Source organism: Seriola aureovittata, chromosome 8 (assembly GCF_021018895.1).
Source record: "Seriola aureovittata isolate HTS-2021-v1 ecotype China chromosome 8, ASM2101889v1, whole genome shotgun sequence".
NCBI classification, from domain to species: Eukaryota; Metazoa; Chordata; class Actinopteri; order Carangiformes; family Carangidae; genus Seriola; species Seriola aureovittata.
Genome location: NC_079371.1, coordinates 11,390,401 through 11,412,974, shown reverse-complemented (window position 1 = coordinate 11,412,974; position 22,574 = coordinate 11,390,401). Strand labels below are relative to the sequence as shown.

At 40.0% G+C, this 22,574-nt stretch overlaps 1 protein-coding gene across 3 annotated transcripts in view; it reads right to left on the bottom strand.

The window, feature by feature from the left end:
* Positions 1-22,574, bottom strand: part of drp2 (dystrophin related protein 2) — a 148,739-nt gene that overhangs the window by 60,622 nt on the left and 65,543 nt on the right. For 2 of the 3 annotated variants that reach the window (XM_056382162.1, XM_056382164.1), the window contains exons 1-2: positions 15,617-15,865; positions 11,030-11,204 (exon numbers count right to left, since the gene is read on the bottom strand). In XM_056382162.1, the coding sequence (XP_056238137.1) occupies positions 11,030-11,076 (47 nt within the window). In that variant the 5' untranslated portion in view covers positions 11,077-11,204; positions 15,617-15,865. Of the gene's footprint in view, positions 1-11,029; positions 11,205-15,616; positions 15,866-22,574 lie in introns of those variants that run through there. The other variant, XM_056382163.1, reaches the window with a different exon arrangement.

Here is a 22,574-nt window from a genome sequence, read left to right as displayed (position 1 = left end):
TGTTGCGTTACATAGTGGTTGCACTGCATTGTGTCACCACAGCGAGAAGGCGCACAGAAACGCTGAAGCAGATATATTATGAACACAAATAATCCTTTATGAAGATTAAGTCCAGGTACCTTATAATGCTGCTATAATAAAGCTACTATCTGTATCTGTTTATGTCACAAAGATATCTGTATCTATATATGGATTACACTGGAAGTGAGAATGGCTTAAACCAGAAGATGTTAGAAACTCTCTAGTCTGTTTTATTTTCTACATTACATTGTTTTCTACTGCCATTTATATTCTTCATATCTACAAATTTAGCTTTCAACAAAATAATATAATATTTAACTAAGTACCTGAAATAACCAAATAATAAAGCATGATTTATAGGAAAAGTCTAAATCAATTATCTGGGTGGAAATCAATAATAAGATAGAACTGGATTTTAGAGCCGCATGGAGTAAAAGAAAGGAGATTGTGTAATAAGAGGAGGTCTAGATTAAAATAAATTTTATTTAAAATGTCTATTTATAAAATGGGAAAGGTTATTGACAAAAATCTGAAAAGCCCCCTCGGCCCACTGGCATCCACTTTTGAGACTGTCTCCAACTTCAGTTTGTTGTCTTCTGTCAAGCCTCAGACAGTGTCAGATTATCAGGTAAAAATAGCACCACCACCATGTGTGATCTCTGTTCACAGCACAATATCACAATTATCTAATACCTAATAATCACATTTATTGTAAGTTATCACATTAGCTCAGTTAATTAATTCAACAGTTTTGTGTAAGCGTGTATAGTATAAAATGTTAAGATCCTAACACAAAAACCCCAAAATAAAAACTAACTAAAAAAAACACCACCAAGAGAAACAACCAGAGGGCATCCTTACAAAGAGCTTGGAACGACTCAACTGACACTTCTCATTTCAAAGTGGCAGTGAATTGGCAAACTCCTCACTCACTCTATCACATATAGAAAAGAGCCAGAGATTGTGTGAAGAAGTAATTTCTTCACTGGCTCTGTGCAACTCAATCTAATTTCTCATTTTAATGCAAGCCAAACCCGTCCCATTGCTGCTTCACATTAAAAGCTTTTCACTGGCAACCCACCGGAGAGATTTTATTGTGAAGCAGCTACAGAAAGTACACGCTTAGTTCGTTTTCACATCTCATGTATCTGAACCAGAGTGCGTCTGTACACCCACCCTCCAAGCCCACAGAGCACCGTGTGGAGGTTTGTCAAGAAGAGAGAGTGGAGCCTGTGTTGACATATGCATTAAAGATGTACAATGTTCAGGCAAGTGAATCCAGGTCATCCCTGACCACAAGAAGAGCAAAAATAGAAAAAAAGGAATGAATACCGTCTGTTCAAACTGGAAAAAATAAATATTGCGTGGTAAGAAGTTGACCATGAATGTTATTCTATGCTCATACAGAGGTGAGGATACGATTCAACATAAACACGATGTGAACAAACAATCAACCTGTATCCTTGACCTCACTGTCAGTAAAGTAACTGCATTACGTTTTGATTTATTCTGTACTATTCTAACTTTGATCTAACAGCCAACTAAATATCTAACCTAAAACTAAACTAGGTGAGCAACTAAAAAGTTTACCTTTACTGTGGTGGTCATGATGTATGGAGATGCACGTGTGCCCGCGTCACATGCTCTGATCAAAGCACTGTGTACTACACACACCCAAGTAATGGAAAGTCAACATCACACCCCAGACACCTTATCACTGTCACTTGGAGCAGCTGCCATTTCTCACCTGGACTGAGCATGCTGTGTGCACAAAATGAATGTAGCCCACATGCACTGATGGTCCCAAATCACAGCAGTAGGTAGCTGAAAAGTTTCAACTTCAATATCAATAAATAATGTGGTGTGATAGCAGTAAATTGCAAAGAGCTGGTGCACGTTTTCCAGTCTTTCCTGGGTTTCTCTCTCGCGAGGCTTCCCTTTTACATTTTCTGCACTGTAGGGGGAGAATGTGTCGTCTGTGATGCATTCAGGGACTTCTCTTGTGTTGGCGGAGTTTTACTGATGCCTTGCCTTAAGCGTTTCTTCAAACAGCCGTCGACCTGAGATTTGAGGGGAACACATTTGATGAGTGACAAGAGCAGACCAGCCACTAGGGCTGTTTCCCACAACTGGAAATACTGTCCACGTTTTATCATTTACAGCAGCTCGCATCCACGAGGAATACACTACTGTGACAAATTCTTTACAGCTCTACAAGGCAAGTTCACATGCTTGTAGCTCCAAATGACAATACAAGGTTAGAAAATAAGATAAATCAGAAAATGTATAAATACATTTCTTTAAAAAATCACATGTAAACATCAGTACCACCTAATTGTGAGGAGTAAAATCAGTAAACTGCACACAGGGTGCTTGTTTGTGCCAATCTGTCTGGAAATAACTTTACACTAAACTTCACACTTCAAACTACAGGCTAATTATCTTACACTGGTGAATCCAGCTTTCTTTTCATAGTGACTTTGTGTTCTGCTAGCCACTCTTAAATTGGAGGTTTCAAGTCACAAATAAAACAAATTCACCAGCTCTCAGTTAGCAGCTGGAATATGAAGTTTCCACCGTTGCAGTCTGATAATGATACTGTCATTACATTATGCAACAATTTTACCTTTAAATAACAGCTTCAAAATCATTTTGATGGCTCACTGACTTGTAATAGAGAGAATGGCGCCTCTTTCCTTGCCACAAAAGCCTGTTCTTGCACTATATAGCCTGGGTTGAGAGGGTACAACCTCCGAGAAGTACGAGAAGTGCATAACGCTTTACAGCAGTACGTCACAAATCTATATAAGAAGAAGCTAGCTCTATATTCTCTGTACAGACATCATTGAAGAGGAGAAGAGACTAGCTCCTAGCATTTGTGTTTTAGTAAACAACTGCTGTGGGTTCAGTTGTTTTCAATCAATCAGTTTAGCTGAATGAGTGGACAGTGTGATTGAGATGAGATGATAATTTTGTGTTTGTTGCCTGAGCGAATGTTTTCTGTACACAAGCTGTTATCTTTTAGGGGTATGCTACATCTGGTACCTTTAATTGCTCAGACTCAGAGTGTAACAGAAGTTAATGTGCAAGCGTCTTGTAATTACCATTTGTGTCTGCAGTGGCCGTTGTTCCCCGTCGTCCTCTAAGAACAAAAACTGAACCTTCTTTAGAAAATTGTCCTCCTCTGTATCACAGTGACTCACTGCTATAATAAACCCACATTCACACATTTTGTGCTGAATCATGCGCTCTTCCACATCATGCTAATACAAATTGCAGCTATAGAACTACAGAACCTCAAATGGCTCTGTTATATAAATATAGGCATAGAGCTAAACAGATGCCCACAGTATGTACAGACATTACAGACCTGTTATTATGAGTGTGTCTGGTTAAAGTGGTTCATGTAATGCAATAAAGCTCAGTCATTGACACTGACATTAGACACTCTACACTGGTATGGAAAGATGTGCGTGAATCTTGTCCATTTTAATTGATCTGTCAAATACAAACGCAGACACACAGATGTACAGAAACAGGGATGAGCGTGCCCAGACATGGACAAAGAGAGAGGCAGGTTTTTTTCTCCTCATAATGTGTCAGTAGTCCAGCAGATAGTGTAGGAGGTGTTGTGGAAAGAGGAGACACTTGAAAATAATGAAAGAAGACAACGAAGAGACTACTATTGAAATAGTCATAAGACGATCCAAATCCACTCTTAAAACCAGACTGCTGCATGGTCAGTATGAATTCAGCTTCATTGTTTGCAGAGCACTATAATGGGGTTCTGTGGGTTATACGTTTTTTGCACTAGTGTAAGGTAGTGCATAAGATCAATACTTTATAGACAGCGCCAATCCCTGCTGTCAGATTATCCCCTATTGAGTCAGTTTAACAAATACATTTATTTTACTTCCTAGTATTTTTTTTTTACATTGATCATGAAAATTCCAGTGTCTTTTTGAACAAACAAAAACATTCAGACAGTTCAAAGTAAGAGTAAATGACACCTCAGGCTGGAGGCGTCATTCAAATGCATGTTTTGGAATTGAAAACATTTTGCTAATTCACAGGTAGAACTGTCTAATAGCACCCACAGTGGGCCATGTAAAGTACTGTGCAATCTGCCTGTTAGTGAGCCAAGTTTGCAAAATTTATGATACTGTAGCAGCAGCACAAAAAACTGAACATCAGTGTTGTGAAAGTGTTTGATTATCATCCATCTGTATGTGCAGGTGTACTGGCATATTTAAAGACACAATATTTATCCAAATGTCCCTGTCACTAAAAATCAAAACACAAGACTGGGACCCGCATACATTCACCCTAAAATTAACTAATACCTTGGTTAACACCAGGCAACAAGTTTGTTTTTACGCGAAAAGCAGATTTTTCATTTATGATTCAAACATCTCAATTATGTATCTGAATACCCTGGACTTGTCCTCCTTTGACCTCAATACAGGTCTTGGTTTGCAAGGTCTTCAAATAAACAGGACTAATATGCAAAGCGTGTCTCCAATCCTCGAGCCCTCATTGTTCTTGCAGCTGCAACGGCACAATGTTTTCACTCCTTTGGGGATTTGATTTGTACCATATAAACCATTCAGCATGCCTGGGTACAATGTGTGCACAAAACCTGATTATCTTCTCCTGCAAGTCAAACAGACACTGCAGCAGTCCAAAAAGTCCAACATTGTCTCTAATCTTTGCAACACCACCTCTGATTTGTTCTGCACCAGACGATGGGGTAAGAAGGCACAGTTCAGTGGTCTCCTCACGGCTTCACTCAAATTCAAATTATTCATGGGGCTCCTAATTCCCCAATGGTTTGTTTTATCACTTAAGTATGTCAAAGTTTGTTGTCATCAGCCCTGCCCACCAGATATGGCGTCTGTCCCAAAAGACTTGAGGCTGTTATTGTGTCTTTAATGAATCTTCATTCCCTTCATTCCCATTTTACCAGCCTTTACCCAGTGTGATACACATGACATCAGTGGTGGGTCTCTCAAGGAAAAGAGAATGGGGCTTTGTGTGAGGGTTGTATTAATTATTACGAAGCTAAAGTAACTGATCAAAACATCAAAAAAATGTCACTAGCTTACAAATGGAACATAAGGTAAAATCAAAAACCTGGAATGTGGGTCACACTTGACTGATTTGGAGCTCAAACCACATCCATCAGTATTATGGAGTCAAACTGTGAACCTGAGCAAATATATACATAGCATCCTGGGAAAATGCTGCCTTTTTCTTGCCCTGAAATAACCCACTGAATTTCAAAATGATTTTTAGGCATCAGTGAAAGAAAAATCTATTTCTTCAAGCAACTGACATGATTGACAGCTGAATCCACAGACAGAGTCCCACACACCTGCCATCCCATCGCTAATCGCTCTTGCAGAACCAGGTTTTCACCTCTGACCTTGAACAATAGAATTATCATTAACATGTAATTGGAGCTCAATAAGTCCTGCAGGCAATGTACTATAACTTGCCAGAGGATGATGTAGGAAAAGTGGGGCACAGAACCACCAAAGGGCATTACACTAAACCTGGGATGTCGGTAGAAGGCGCTGGCAAGGATAAGAGGATATGGAGAAGAATAAGGGTAGAACAGTACAAGAAAAAAAACAGCAAAAGCAGAGGAAAGGAGGGAGAGGAGGAAGAGTAAAAAAGGAAGGGACTGAATGGTAAAGTGAAAGGGATTCGGGAACGAAAAGGACCTTGAATGAGAATGGCACCAATAGGTAGCTTTACTTGTGAATAGAGACCGGAACACTGTGGTAATGACAAAAGCAGACACAGACAAAAACAGACTCAGAGGTCTCCCCTTGCCCTCAGACAGACACTAAGCGTGGGTGGTTTGCTCTCTGCAGTTATCTGAGCCATGCGGCAAATGAATTCATAGCATGCCACCGAGCTACCCACACCAACCCCGGTGGGCATTCCCTGCAGTGCACAACAGTGGGCACCTCACTATGTGGCACAGCCCGAACCTCAACAATGCCTGATATTGTTCCCAGTGTGCTTGACACTGTAATCAGCGTTATTACGTGGAAAATCTGAAGGAAGCCAGATCATACCTGTAACAGACTAAGAAGCATTCTGTGCTGATTCCTGACTGAGATCTGTGATGAATTACAGAATGCAAGTGCAAGGAGTAGGATGCAGTACAGCTAGTGTCAGTGCAAATATGCCCTGATCACATCACTAACACTAACATACAACAAGCATGAGATAGAACAAGACTAAAGACTGGGTTATACTGGAACAGAACTAGTTTATACGATGTGCTGTCTGATCATCTGAGAAATCAAAAGTGTTTATAGCTGTTCCAGATGGCAACACTCAAAGGCAGAGTGAAAAGCCAGACGTTGTAGAGTGGGGGAGACGCGATATCTTTAAAGTTTGGGAATAACAGCGGACATTTTCACACTCTCTCCTGGAAGGCATTCATAGTGTTGCACATGGTTGCGGCAAATAAATTCATAGCATGCCACCAAGCTTAGGCGTAGATTTCAGGGGAGGGGCAGTGGGTGCATCCCCTCCAATATTTCGAACACATGCATTTGTCCCCCCCAATAAAAAATGCTATAATGTTACTCATAGATGAGACAACGCCTCCAACAGGGGCGGGTCTTTTTTCTTCAGCACTGGCTCTTTTTTTTCTCCTTAAATATGAATATGAATTACGAGCTCATACAACCACTGAATCATTTGTGGCAAATGTAATTATCCCCACCACACACACACACACACACACACACACACACACACACACACACACACACACACACACACACACACACACACACACACACACACACACACACACACACACACACACACACACGTTTCCACCTCTCCTCTGGCGCCATGCACACGCAGGCAGGTTGATAACCATGGAGGAGCCAGAAGGGAAAAAGAGGAGGAGATCCAACATATTATCACATTTTTTCTCAAAAAGTATCAAGCAAGTAAGTTGTGGGCCACTAGGTAATGTTTTTTGAGTTTACTTTGGGTAGTGCTGTTGGCTAGGTTGCTAACTGATCTTACGGTAATGTCCTAATGTTGCCTAAACTTGCTAACAAGCTAAGATAGCAGCACACAAGCAAATCCAGCATTAGCTGCACAGCAGCTGTCCAGAGACAGACAAAAGAACAGAAACATATGATCTGTTGACAGTGTGGGACATTTTAGTTTGAGAGTGCTACTGCATGATATTCTATTATAAATTTAATTGTTACCTGGTTCCTGAATTTTATGTTTTCCTTAATATAAACAAAGACATACCCATCACAAATTGATGCAGAAAAGGCACAAATTGGTGCCACAGTTTATGCATGCTATTTGCAAACTGGCACAAAACGCAATGTGCAGCAGAGGCTGATGGGAATGTCAATAGTTTTGCACATTTTTGTCCAAAGTAATGGACCAATTAAAATTTTGACCTGCAGACATTAATGTGCACTAATGCGCACACACACACACACACACACACACACACACACACACACACACACACACACACACACACACATATATATATATATATATATACATACATTTATTGGCAATACATCAAGAGACATTTGAGTCAAAACCATAAATGTGAACCTTATGGTGGCACTAGAGGAAGTGTCAGGGGATCTCAAAAGTCATTAGGATACGTCCTCTGGAGACCATGAATGTCTGTACAAAAATTGATGGCAATTAATTGATAGCTGTTGAGATATTTCAGGTGGTAGACAGACTGAGATTGCCATCACTAAAGCTATGGCTCTATCATGGCTAAAAATATAAAAAATGGATAAGTGCAGCCCAATTGGCTGACCTCAAATCACTTAATTGCATGCACAATGTCAATGTGTCCCATTTGTGCTGTTGAAACACTATCACATAACTGTAACAGCTTCAGATAGAGAGGAGTTTGTTGGATTAAAAACACATTTTCCTTCATACTTTGAAATGCATCACAGCTGTGCATGAGCTTCACACACTTTTTCACAGTCTAAAGAGATGCTTTACTCAGACAAGTCATGGGTTAACCAAGTTGTCATGAGCTTCACTCTCCCCTTTTTCAAATGTGTTAAAGGCATCTTCAGTCAAGGTGAATGGTCACAAATGAAGGAATAAAGAAGGAATGTAAGATGATTGTCCTTTGAATGAATTACATTACCATTAAAAAAATAACTCATAATTTTCCAAAATACAGACGGTCTCTGCTGAGCAAGAGAAATTCACTGAAACCTCCCACACTCTCATACTGTATTTTCTTTACACAATAGTTACAGATGGCTGAATGGCCTCAGCAATATGCTTGTGGTAATAACTGTCTCTTTTATATATTCATTCAGTGGTGATTACGATAGACACAGCACAATACACTGCTGTGGTCCACTTGTTTGGGGCTATTATCTCAATCCTGCACAAGACATTATACCACAACTTGATATAGCACAAAGCGTACAGCAATAAGAACAGCATGTCTACATTTTTTGCCAGTGGCATTAAAGTACTGTTTTGTCGTCAATAACACATGCAGCACAGCTGGTGAGTGTGTGTAGAGTGGCTCACGGTGTTATGATTTTGCCTATTTTCAATACAGGATGAGTGATCAAACCCCTAACCTTCTGTTATCAGCGCTGAGCTAGCTGAGCGACGCTGCATCATAAATTCTCTGTACCACTGCCATCTGTACATTTTTAAAGAATGCATTTTGTTGCACAGTTTTAATCATCCTATTTCTGCAGTTTATCTTAATTTGTTAAATTCTGTGGGTGTTTTCAGAAATGGGAGCATACAGGTGCTTTCACATCATCCTGATACTTTTAGCCACGCTAACGGTGTGGCTTTGGCTCAGACTGAAATATCGCAACTATTCGATTGATTTCCTTAACATTTTCTACAGACATTCATGTTCTCCAGAGTTCATTGAGTATTGACCTTGGTTCTTGGTTACTAAAATGGAAATGAAGTCTGCACTCAGATAAAACAAAAATAGAGCAAAGTTTCATAAAATTGTGTTAAAAGAGTTAAACGGACATATTGAATAGGCTTATGTTTCTAAACTGCTGCAACAGCCCCCCTGAGTGAATAATGCTGAAAAAAAATTGAACCTATTTGCTGACTCCTGCTGAAGAGTCGCAGTCTTGTTTATAATTTAGTACCAAAATGCAATTTAATTCCAGTTCAAGGTACAGTATACTATAGGGAATAATGTACAAGAGACTTTAAAGGATAGAAGGAAGCAGCCATGACTTGTATTGAAGCAGAGCCTCAACCACCTGCCAATCAATGCCAGACGGGCTATTACAGATCCAGTCGTCTGGTCTTGTCCAGCCGCTGGCATTAAACGCAGTCAGACATTTCCTATGGACAGTACTCACCCTCAAGGTTAGACAGCTTTTCACTGAAGCTCTTTCTCATTCATTCATGCTTATATTCTTTCCCTCTACCCCTCCCATTTCCCTGCATCCCATCTCTGTTCTATTATGATTTCATACCAGCTGTCTGTTCCTTCTCTCTCTCTCTCTCTTTCTATCCCTCTATCGACTCCTTCCTGCCCCCACCCCCACTTCCTCTTTCAGCCTGATGAAGTCAGAGTGCAGCTCGGGTATAAACAGCCACTGCAGGCCATCCATAGTGATCTCATTACACAGGACTGCAAGGGAAACTGTCTTAACCAATTTCACAACTACCCTTCCTTAAGCTCCCCCTCCCTCTTCCTAGATACATCAGGGTCAAGTAAGCAATTAAGGGGCCAATTGTCTAAACGGGATGCCAGTTGAATTGAAGAAACAGAAATGATGCGGTAAGCCTGGACAGTTTCCAATTAAGCATCAAGGAACAACATGAATGCCTTCTAATTGTTCTGCACTGGCAAACCTCTTGAGTGTAACTTGTGCAATGACAGTATTAACCCATATTATATCAATAATTAAGAAGCTGACTGGAAGGAGCACTAAAATATGCATTATTGTGTGACAGCACTTTATTAGACAATAATTTTTAATTGCCTGCAAACTGACCATGAATGGCAACAGGAAGAATCATTAGGAGGGAAATGAAAAACAAAGAAGCACAGAGACAGTATATATAGATGTGACACATCATTAGACTCTATTCCCCTGTGTGACTGGCTCGTCATAAACGTATGCATAATGTTCCCTAACAGATCAACCATAAAGAGCAACTGCCACAGTCACTTATTATTCAATTAGCAAAGTACTAATTTCCCAGCAATTAAGAGTCTGTACAAAATGACAACTTTGGTTAAGCCAAAAGCCATAAGACTCACCCCAAAAAAGTCACCTATTAGTTCCATTACACATCCATGTGCAATCAACTGGGTGTGTCCAAACAGTGGACAGAAACTGGGTTAAAAAGCAGGTTTGTTCAGGGGCGGACTGAAACAATAATTCAGGCCAGGAATTCGACTCTACCCCAGGCTGGTTGTTGGACAAGTTGACTGTTCACGGTGCAGGATAAAATTAACCACAGGCCACCAGGAAATATCCCGGTGCTCCTGATGGGCTGTTCACCACCGAGTTGTCACTGTGACACAGGAAACTTGCTTTTGTGTGCTGATCTGTCCCAGCCTGGAGTTGTAGCTTGAGAAATGTTCAGTAAACTCGATGATTCTCAATAAAAAAAGAATGTGTTTGGGGCATCACAATGATGCACAGCGAGCTGTTAGCTAACAAACAGTTTGGATACAACTGAAGCTAATGTCTTCTTGGGAAAATGATCCCAATGAAACCCAGTGTACCCTGACAAAGTCATAAAATAAATCAACTTTTTTGTTTCAGAAAGACAAAGTGTAAGTTTAGAAATGCAATCAGCAGCTTTGCTGCGGTGACTGCAGTTGTATCACCTCAAACCCTTCCAGTGCAGCCTCTCTTTTCTTCATACAGCATCATGGCTCTAAAAACATCCTTCCCTCCTGTTACAGACTGGTACAGCTTTTTAAGCATCTTGTTCCCAGTGAACACAGTCCTCTTACCGGATGTTATGGGACTTGCGTTTGATCTCGTTCCAGCAGAGGTTCATGTCTCCTGTTTGGTGTGGACCACCTCCTCTCAGTCTCCGGCACTCGGTCCCCTCCTCCTGCCCCTCACCATCCACTGTGGACTGGCACGGCACACAGTGGCATCCCGGCCACGAGGGCCGCCCCGCAGCTAAACACACAAAGACAAAAAAGAGGAATAGTGAGATAAGCCCCAGTGAGTACAGTCTACTACTGATAATTAATACATAAATAAATTGAACATTTCTGGCTTTGATGACCCCAGGAGCAGTATCCAAAAAAAATAGACTCATAGACACTTAGGCAACGGTCAAATCAACATTATCCCCATGTGAAAAACTATTCAATCAATTATTTCAATAAGATAACTCTGTCTAACAATAGAGGGGCTACAAATGCAGAAGGCATTTATCAAAAAAAGGGCCAACTTTTTCTGCAACGCAGCGTCATGCTGCAGGATAGTCCACAGGCCATTCAAATACATGCTAGTGCACATTCCTGGTATATTACTTATTAACATGAATGCTGTGTTTCTTATTCAGGATTATCGTGACAAATAGATAAAAATGATTGCCACAGTGATAACTTTCCAAAGCAGCCACATAGTATTGGAAACATTGTGTTGTGCTTTGGTGTCTGATAAGCCTTTAAACTCATGGATCTCTTAAACTTATTATCTTTCCAGTACCTGTCACAACACAGCCCCTTGAGGGTTGTTTTGTTTTTTTGTCGCAGGGCTGTTTTCGGACAACCACTTAGAATGGATGGCTGAAAGCAGCACATGCTACATACTAGATATAGTATAATAAATTAGTAAGGAGGGTCAAAAGGAGCTCAACAGCCATGTTGTGCAGCCATGAAAATGGAAGGAGCCAACTTATATATTTCATTTGGATTATGATACTTACCCTAAACTGAGAGTCTTATCTTAATTTTATATTAAGATGATTAAAGCTACAGGACATACTTGTGTTTGCTTCCTTAAAAATAAAGGAATCTATTTTTTTTACTTTAAAGAGAAATGATATTGACCAAAATTGTAGGTTTATCAGCTCTTTAAGACGAGCCCTGATCCAGGTCCGAGATGTATCTAGAGTAAGACTAGAAAATTTATAGACCGCTGAGGGCACAACCTCCAGCCCAAGTGCCATGGAGTGACTGAGCATTAATCAATCACGACTGGTAAAACAATATACGCAAACAGATACCGCTACCTGCCTCTATCAGCCTAGTGAGTATACCTACCATGTGAAAGAAAGCACAGTGCAAGCTAAAAATGTGAGGCACTACACAAAACAAAAAAAAATCTAGCCAACAAATGAGAGCCACGTTGAATAAGGTTGTCCTGTGTGTAAGGTAGAAAACCTGAATCATGAGACACCAGCAGTTTTATCCCATTATTCCATTCCATTAAACTCAGGGAAACAAACGCAGACAAAAAGCCTGTTTTTCACAGACTTTAAGAGTGAGGGGGCATGTGAGGCTAGACTTGAAAAGGTGCAAACCCCTTGATGGAGCTGAGAGAGAAAAAAGCAGCCCACACACACAGACACACAAGCAGTATAGCAAACACACATATACACCATAAAAAGTGGCGTTCAGGGCAGGAGAAGCTTTGCCAGGTTCACAGGTCATGATAAATCTTGTGTTTGGCCACTGGGCTGTCAGAGACTTCCTGTCTTTTCTGTTCATTTCACAACCTTTCCCTTAGCAGCAGCTGAGTTTCTCAGCTAACACCCTCAGCCTTATAACACACACACACACGCACGCTCACTCACACGCACATGCACTTCCCTTGTGTTTGGATAGAAGGCTCTTATCACATCATTTTTTGAACTGGTCGATATTTTTTTTTCCATGCAGGAAAAGGGCACAACCTCTAACCTTTGCAGCAACAGCCATCCATCTAAATCCAACTAGTTCAACATACACAGCCATAAATTACACTCACTTAGATATAGAGTTATTAAAACACAAATCCTGAACCATTTAATGGTTTAAATAGACCACATTTTGAGATTGAAATTAATTGTTCTTCAACTACTCTGTTGAAGTATGCATTGGTGCTATTTTCTGATCTAATTTTAGAGGGCTTAACCAACAGAATAATGTAAATGAATATCCCCAAAACAGTTTGATGACTTTGTAATAATTCTTCAAAAACACACTCTACACATCATCAGAAATGTCCATTTATAGTCTTCAGTTAAATCTGTATTTTTCTTTTTTTCCATTTCCATGGAATACAAAGTCCTCTGCTTTTAAACTGTTGTTAGTGTGATAAATCTCATGTCATTTCATTGAATATTTGTTGACGATCTGCGGGCAGCGCAACTCCTGCCTCAAGGGTTTATCTAAAAGCTAAAAACTAAAAAAAAGGACCAATCACCTAAAACACAGCAAACAATCAATCTTAATATTTACATATATGGTATATTCATTTCTGGAATTTTACACATTGTCTATAAAAAAGATGCATAACTTAAAATTGTGTTTTATTTTATCTTAATGGAGAAAAATTCATGCAGATTATTGAAAGCAAACTTAAAACAAACAGTAAATAGATATTTCTACCATTTGGTAGAGATTCATTTTTCAAGGACACCTCAGCTGTTTGGTAGAGGCTCATAATTAAAACACCGTGTTGTCCAATGTTTGTGCTGAAAGGAACAAAGAATCAAGAGGAAGAATTTTTCGGTTTCTTTTTGTCAAGGTTGATGAAGGGTTGTGTAGAGTTTTCTGTGTTAATGTGTCTTACGTACCGCTTCCTTTCAAGTACTTCTCTCTCTCAAGCTCAGGTGGTTTATCTAAAACGAATTGAGTCCAAAATGAACCAGGAAGAAGGAACTTTTTTTTTTTTTGCAGTGTCAACATCTGGGTGGGCGACTCCCCAGTGAGAGGGAGGGAAAGAGTTCCTTGTAGCACACTCATCCCCTTTCTTTATCTTTACCATCCTCTCCCTCCTCTTTCTATATTCATTCTTCTCTCCACCTTTCTAGTTTGTTCTGCAGACCACATCACCTCAGATTGGCTGGATGTTTTTTTTTTTTTTTTTTTCAGTTTCACATGAATCATCACAATTTTGTTCCCACTCCTGTCTCTCGTTATCTCTCCACTTCCTTCCCTGCCTTTTCTTCCTCAGACAGCTCCCGTTGGTGTAGGTGCGTCTTGTATGAATCAGCAATCCCCTGCACATCTCTCCCACTCTCCGCTGATCTCGTTGTCTCTTTCCCTTCGCTGGTAATCAGAGGTCACGTGTGACTTTGCATGCTCCTCACTTGAGCTCAAATACCTCTAAAAATAATAACATAAACACGTCCGTGTTCCGTGTGTAGATTTGCTTCATGCCACAGTTCTGTGTTTGTGAATAAAACATGGAAGTGAATGCAAACAAGGCAGCAGAAGCCACTCATGACACAATGATGATTAAGAGCAGAATGGCAGCATGGATGTTTGTTTGCTTTGGAAAGCTGCCTCTCCAAAATGTGAAGTTGAACAATGACAAACATCAACCACACCACTGCTAACACCAAGACAATACCCCCGTGGGTGAAAGATCGCTCTGAGAGAGACTTGTTTCTGGAGTGAAGAGCGAACTGAGTGACAGACAGCCCTGTTGGTGACCTCAAATCTGTCTTCTTCCTCAACTATCTCTCAGATTTCTACTTCACATACAGGCATAGACTCATACATCACTGCACCTGGAAGATTGTATTTATAAACTTGTTTAAATATTTAGAAAATCAGTCCTCATTTTGGATGCAAGACACATTAAAAGCCATCACAAAAGGGAAACGATGTCTCCAAAAATCATGTCACGCAGATGTCTCTATTATCTCTTGTCTTGTAGGCACATATCTGCATCACGCAGTCATGTATCAGTCCACAGTGCGAGACATTAGGTGGGTCTGTCTCCCGCTTTGAACTTCAGAAACATGAGTCAAGCTTTAAGCATGCATTATTTACGGCCTTGATCGGATGTGGCATTGTTCAGTCAAGCGTGTGTACTGCGTGTTTTCAAAAGATGCTGGAAAAACCAGCAAAGATTTCACTGATATGCCACAAAGTGACACAGACAATATTCATCTTGCTGCTATGGCTACAGCTCTCACCTCCATGTACTCATGACTGTTTCCTACAGAAATAATAGCTTAACACTTTCAAAATTTACCAATTATGGTTCACAGCACAAACAGAATATCTGCCTCTTGTCTGTGTTCTGCTCTTATTTTTTTCTGACCACTCGAGCCAAGGCAACCTGGAAGGACATTTTTCAGACACAATGTGAATTTTAAATCAAAGGAGTTGAAGATGATAAAAGATAGCACACAAAGCTTTTCTGGATTTCACAGCAAAAGAGAAAAGACAGTTCAACTGTGCCGATAAAGCATCAGAGGATCAAAGCCACTGTGCCGCTACACCATGTCTACACGGTGATATTAATCTGAAGGAATCAAGACAGTAGCACAGATATCCCTGAGAAGCAATGAGATAGCTAGGATTTACTCTCATTACTGGAGCTCTGCCGACGAATGCAATTCTTTCACAATGTGCAGTGCCTACCTTAATAGTGCAGACTTCCTGCGCCGTTACGGCTCCAGTCTCAGACTTGTGTTGTTAAACCTGTTACTACGGGTAAATGACTGTTGAAATGATTTACCCTGTCTGTTGGCTGGCTTTGCAGAGAATGCTGAGTTAAGTTGGACATGCAGAGGAGGTTAAAAGAAACAAATGGGGGGAGAGAGATGGAGGTGGGGAGGGTGAAGAGGGGAAGACAGACACAGACATGGGGAGAGATGGGTGACCTAATAAGCAGAGACTTCTCTCTTGGTCAAAGACTTCTCTGTCCTCGTACATTCCTGCTCACACCTACTTTCCCACATCCCGCTCCTCACGATCAGCGGGAAGAAAAGGCCATCTGCCTGATGTTCTTCGACCCACGCACGCACTCTGACCAATGCATAAAAAAAAGCTGCATTAGTGGTTTTGGGAACTGTATTCAGTGCAAGAAAAATAGAAATAAAATACATCTTTATATTTCTACTGCAGATTGCATTCCTAGAGTATTTTCACACAGTACACACAACTAATAATAAGGAGTGCAAGGGTCAAAGTCACAGCGCAGTGAAAGAAGTGAAGAAATAACGAGGTAGGAAAGGTTATTTTAACAGGTTTTTAAAATGAAGGGCAAATAAAAGTTCATTTTTTCTCATTTGTGATTCTAAAGTTTTCAATTTCAGTTTTCTGGGTTTAGATTTGAAGTCACACCAGCATGGCTCTATAGGTCAGTCAGTACACCCCTTTGTTCCAGACTGAAATATCTCAAAGAATACTGGATGGACTGTTGTAAAATGTTTGTATCTGTGGTGCCCGGAGGATGAATCCTCAACAGGCTACTTTGATATCTCCTGACTTTTATTCGGACATCATAATGAAGTTAACTTTTGAGATGAATGTTTCCAGAGCTTTTGGATGGATTGTCATGAAATGTTGTGGGTCAATCACGCTCCGCTCAGGATCAAATGTAATCACTTTGTTACCCCTCAAAGTAAATGTTAACATGATGAAATGCTAAACATTATACCTGTTAACATCAGTATATTAACATTGTCAGTGTGAGCATGTTAGCATGCTGACCATAACATTTAACAAAGCCTCATAGAGCCACCAGCCTGGTTGTAGACTCTTAGTCGTGTTGACATTTTATGTTACACGTTTATCTTATCTATTCCAACTTTTAACAAATATCGAACCAACAATTTGTTAACCCTTTTCTCGGTGAGTTTGGGGTTAAAACGTAGCAAACCATTTCATGGTTAGGGTTGGGGTGAAGGTTAGCGAAACAGCTGAATTGCTGAATCTCAGTTAATAACCTGTTGTTAAATAATATTCTGTAAGCTCTCTGTAGGTGGACTATCCAAATAAAGTGTTACCAGAAGTCAAGAGAGACCTGGCTGAAATGGCAGTGTAGCGTAGTTATCAGTCGCATTATAACAACATTTCATTTTCAATTATTTTTCAGCTGTCACATAAACCTCAGTAAGCCATGGCCTGAGAGGCATAAGAGAGACACCTTGACTAAGGCGCTTACATTCTTCAGGAAAGATGTTTGGTATTTGGCCTTTGGGTGTCTGTTGTAAAGACAGTGTTTCCAAATCAAGTTCATCTTTTAGAGGCTGTGTTCAATGACATTGCAGTTTTGCCAAGTCCAGAACAGACTGGTGGGGAAACATCCATTGAGATCCGAGAACCTATAGGAACTAGATGGATAACAATGGATTCAAGAACCTTTTGGCTTGTGACCCCTCCTCACAGGGTATGGCCTTGCATGAGTTGTGAGGAATTAGAGTGTTTTTTTGATTTTTTAATTTCATCTTTTAGATTGCTTCATTTGAAGGATTTGTAGACACGTAAAGAAGTGAAAGTATCTAATATATCATGAAAAAAAGCAAAAAGATCATCTGTATGTTAAAAAAATAATTCATTTCTAATTTTCTTAATTATCATCTTTATCTTTGGGACCCCTCGTGCGGGCTCTCAACCTCCAACCACTGATCACTAATAACTGTTCACCACTGAAAAAGTCAAGACATTTAGGGTGGGGCAAAGGTCTGGTCAAAGGGGGCAAAAGGTTTTCTTAAAGGGCATTTTATTCTCAGATATGAGGCATTCAAATAAAAATATAAATCAGATGTGACAGATGGAATGATGGTACTGAAATGGAACTAATTCCGTACTGTAATTGCTAACATCCTTCTGTGAGCAGGCTAAAGCCAACAACGATTTGTAATGCTTTTACACCCACAATTACAACACTCGACAGAAGCGATAAAGCCATTATGCACTGTCCAAAAGAACTGGCAAGCGTTGACACGGACGCCCAGAACTCAGAGGCTGGGCTTCACTGAATGTGCCGAGCACTGATTTAATGTCAACAAATAAATGCCAAGCCAACAATGACTCAGAGTATCAGTGGCCAGGAGGCTGACTGCTGGTAACTGAATACAAGCCGGTGCAAGTGAATTCATGCATTTCTGCAAATGTGTGTGTGTGGATGCATGTTGATGTGTGTGTGTGTGTGTGTGTGTGTGTGTGTGTCCTGGCTTGTTTCAGGAGCAAGCTCCTGGCTTTGTGCCTGATGGGGGTTAGTGGACGTTGGACCGCTGCCTCCTTGCTGCTCTGTCCCGCTGTCCCACAGCCCCTCAACAGCCACCAGTTAGAAGAGAAAGGGGAAAACGCACGCACGCACGCACGCACGCACACACGCACACACACACACACAGACACACACACCCTCCAGCTCTCAGTCCCTCCCTGCTGCTGATGCAGGATGAGCGAGCTGAGCTTCCCATCACAGCTGCAACCGTCACACACTGCTGGAGAGACCGGAGGAGCTCCAGTGACACAGCACACACACATATTCTCAAAGGCAGACTTGAAAATCGTCTGTTAAATAGTATGCATAGAGACACACACGTACTGTAAGAAACAAAAACACACACACACTTCCAGCTACATCAGCTATACCCTTCACACCCCTGCTAGGCACAGGCGGCTGTCAAACGGCTCCACCCCCCCCCCAACAAAAACAAACAAACAAAAAAAAACTCTGTTGCACTATTTCCATGCTTGACTCCTTTTGTCTGCAGACATGTGACACAGTGATTTGTGATATAAAGCACCAAACTGAACAGCAGGAGCAAGGAGGAAAGACTTTCCCTTCCCCTCCTCCTGCTATCTTACTCCTGTTCTCCCATCACAACAGCACATTGTCATACTTGCAGTGTTTTGCCCTCTAACCAGATATTTCATTACCCTTCGTACTTTATTATCTTTTCAATGACAAAGTAATTTCCCTCTGGAGAAAACATGCCATCCACACACTTATTTATATTTACATGGCGCCATTGCTTTTTTTTTTTTCTTTTTGTTTTTTGCCCTGAAAAGATGGCTTTGAAGCAAGAGCTCAGAGATGAAATAAGTTCAGCTGACATTAACATCATTACCGCTGGGGGTGGAAGAGGGGAAGTGTTATTGGAACGCATTGTGGATTCTAGCATCAGGTGAGTAATGGTTATGCTTTTCATTCAACTGTATGATGAGTGGAGTGCTGCTGGAGCAGCAGTGAAGCGTCAGCTAATGGTCTGAAAATATTATTCTGTGTTTTAATTTGTGTGTTAATGCATGCAAGTCTGTGTGCTGTCCTCATTGTGTCCTCCTTTGTCCCTGTCTAGAAGTGATACTGTATGACTGGGTCAGCCCTACAGTAGCCACTTAGTTCCCATGAACATCCACACTGGAAAAATCCCCTCTAAATTAATTTAGTCCATTATTGAGTTTTAACACTTAATAATACTTAAAACATTAAATACTACGACACCATCAAGCCTCAGCCACCTCTGCCGTGAAGAAGCTGAGCAAATAAAAACTGTCACAAATCCAGAATAATTTGTTGTTGCAACTGGGAACAAAATACTGCACCATAGTTGCTGAAATGATCTAAATTGATCCAGAATCTGATGGTGATCTGAAGTTAAACGGCTAAATGTATTATTAGGTTTTCGCAGCGAGTGATTTTAATGTCAGCTAACCATTCATGTTGCATGTAAAAGGATTCTAAGCTTGGTGATTGGATCTTTCTGATCAAGATGCTCAGTTGCATTTATTTAATTTTATTGGCCACTTGGGGGCAGCACAACAAACTGAAAACACAACATCGAGAAAGATCTTAGCAAACAGCTGCTTATTTACAGTATTTGATGCCATGTTTCTGATGAATGTTAAGTCCAAAACTCACCCTCATTTTAGCTCTGTTTTGGTCTCCACCAACTCCTGAGGGAAATGTCTGGCTCTGTAGTTTCTAAATACTACATTACAGTCATCAGAGCTATCTGCTGAAAACAGCTGGAAACCTCTGGAAATAGTGCTATAACAGTAGTGAAAGCAAACCAAAACAATGAACTGAATAGCACCATAAAGGTAGAGCAGAGGATGATGGGACTCGGGTAATGATAATTCTTTTATTTTGACACTATAAGGGAAACCTTTCACATTACAAGTAGACATTTGATTCACAGTTAATACAAATTTATCTACTAGTTTGGCAGCTTTAGCAGCTCTAAGCTTTTATGTTATCGAGCTGATGCTCTTGACTTTTTATCAAAGCTCCAAATATTTAGAAATGCAGTTGCTGATGATTTAACCAGAAGAGTTTGAAGTGCTCGAGATGTCACTTACCTAAAATATGCAAGAAATGGACATGACTTTTACTTCAAAAACCCAGGGCTCTCTGAATAACTTCTCTCACTTCATAACTTTAATCCCTGTTCTTTCAAGATGCTGCCACCCATTTATAGAAAACTAGATGACTTGTTTTGCAAACAGGCTGAAATACTCCTAATGCAGATTCTTTCACTTGTTTGAAGAAAACAATTCTTTTAAGGCTTAATAGCTAACAAAAATTTCAGATGGAGTTATTTTTGCTGTGTGGCCTGAGTGGTCTCTGCATCACACAGCTCTTGCAGCACGGAATAGATCACAGGCAAATGTCCACTTTACTCAGCTGTTTTGCCACAGACAGAATCCTAATGAGCTTATTGTCAACAACACTTTCCATTTTTATTTCGTACAGTCAACTCGGTCTCTCCTGCTGTCTTTCTTTTTCACCATAATTGAATTTACAGCTGTGCAACCTTAATGAATCCTGAAAACCTCATGCAGTTTCACATATGGCTTATTTAGCCATAATGCATTTCAATCAGTGTGTGCAAGTGTGTGTGTGTGTGTGTGTGTGTGTGTGTGTGTGCGCGCACATATTGCATGCACATATCCACCTTGAGATTCATATGTCATCTGTTCAATTATGTTTATAACTAATGAACACAGCTTAATTGAGTTTAGATTTAAGGAGCTGTTTCTAGTCTTGAATCTATTTTGGGGAAGCAGATGACAGTTGAGATAATTTATTATATAATTTTATTTTTATATTTATTAAAAAAAACAGCTCCTTTGCTATAAAACGGTTCCTGAAAATGACAAGCAGATATGAATCAAAGTTACAAATTAAAAACAGAAGACCACAGGGCTTGAAATTACCAGGGAAGGGATCAAAAAATGAACTCGGCTCATTTTAAGGATGTTAAAGCTCATTACTTAGCAAAAGCAAAAATGGTGATTAACTTAACAGATTGGAATACTTTTCTCGAGTGAATGACTTCAAGCACACCTTTGGCAAACTTGAGTGAGCAGACTGAAAAATACAGCACATGCACTGAAAAAGCAGAGGAACAGCTTTGAGGCTGAGCAGCCAGATGTAAAAAGAAATCCAATTCTGCTGTGGGTTGTAAATACGATAAAACTGGTAATATTGAGTCCACGATAACCAAAAATTAAGTGCCCTAAATGTCCTGACAATATCATTTTCATAATGTAAGCCCTGTAAAAGAAAGTGTTTAGTAATGCAATGTTGTGCCTGGGATGTACGCAATCCTTTTAGTCTACAGTGGTGTAATACATGAACTATGTGTCAAGTAAAGCAAAACAGCAAAGCAGAACACCACTGAAGACAATTTAAAACATATCAGTCCCTATCGTAAACATATTATTTAGTCAGTCCTTTACAACTATATCAAAAGGCATTTTAGGGATGAGCCAAGACAAAAAACTATTCGTCTCAAAAGGAGTTCATATTGTGGCCACAGCTTCATTGTTTGGAGTGAAAATTTAAAACTCCACAAAGTCAATAAATTAAGAGTCCCTTGTGTTTTAAATTCCCATTTACTAACAAGTGCATCTCCTCTGTTTAGACTTAATTAAAGAAAATTAACACAAAGAAATGCATGTACCGCCTTACAATTACTGTGTAAGCAACGCTGATTAAAAGTCAACCCTGTCATTGCTTCCGTACATGCAGTGATGTGTGGAGAGGGAACGCCTAGTTCAGAAAAGAGGTAATTTAGCAAACCCCAGTCGAAATCCCTGCTAATTAAGATGAGTTTCTTTCGTTGCAAAGACTATGAGATGAAATGTTCTGCTGGGAAAGAATTCGCAGTCAGAGTCAGCTGAAGTTTAAAACAAAAAGGTGTTACTTTTATCTTTCTCATAGTTTCTCTCACACCTTTTCTTCCACAGTGACATATTTATCATGCTACATAGAGTATATTGTACCATAACTGAATTTTTTTTTAATTTGCAACAGCAAATTATAATGATCCTCGTGCAGACAGAAAATGACAAATATAGCTACAGCAATAGTTCTGTCATTTCTGGACTTCCTTAGAGAGGTGCATATTGTTTAGCAGTGTCACAGCAGTCGACAACGAAATAAAATAAATGCAAATTAAAAGCCACCGTTTTTCTATAGCCTTGTGTATCATTTGGAATTAATAGCGCATCTATAAAACAGCTGGCGTTCTCTTTAACTGAGGCAGCTTAAGTGAGCATTTTCTGAGTTTAAGTTAAGTTTTAAATGATTAAAATAGCAGAGGGAGCATTAAAGCACAAAATAAATAATAATAAATGT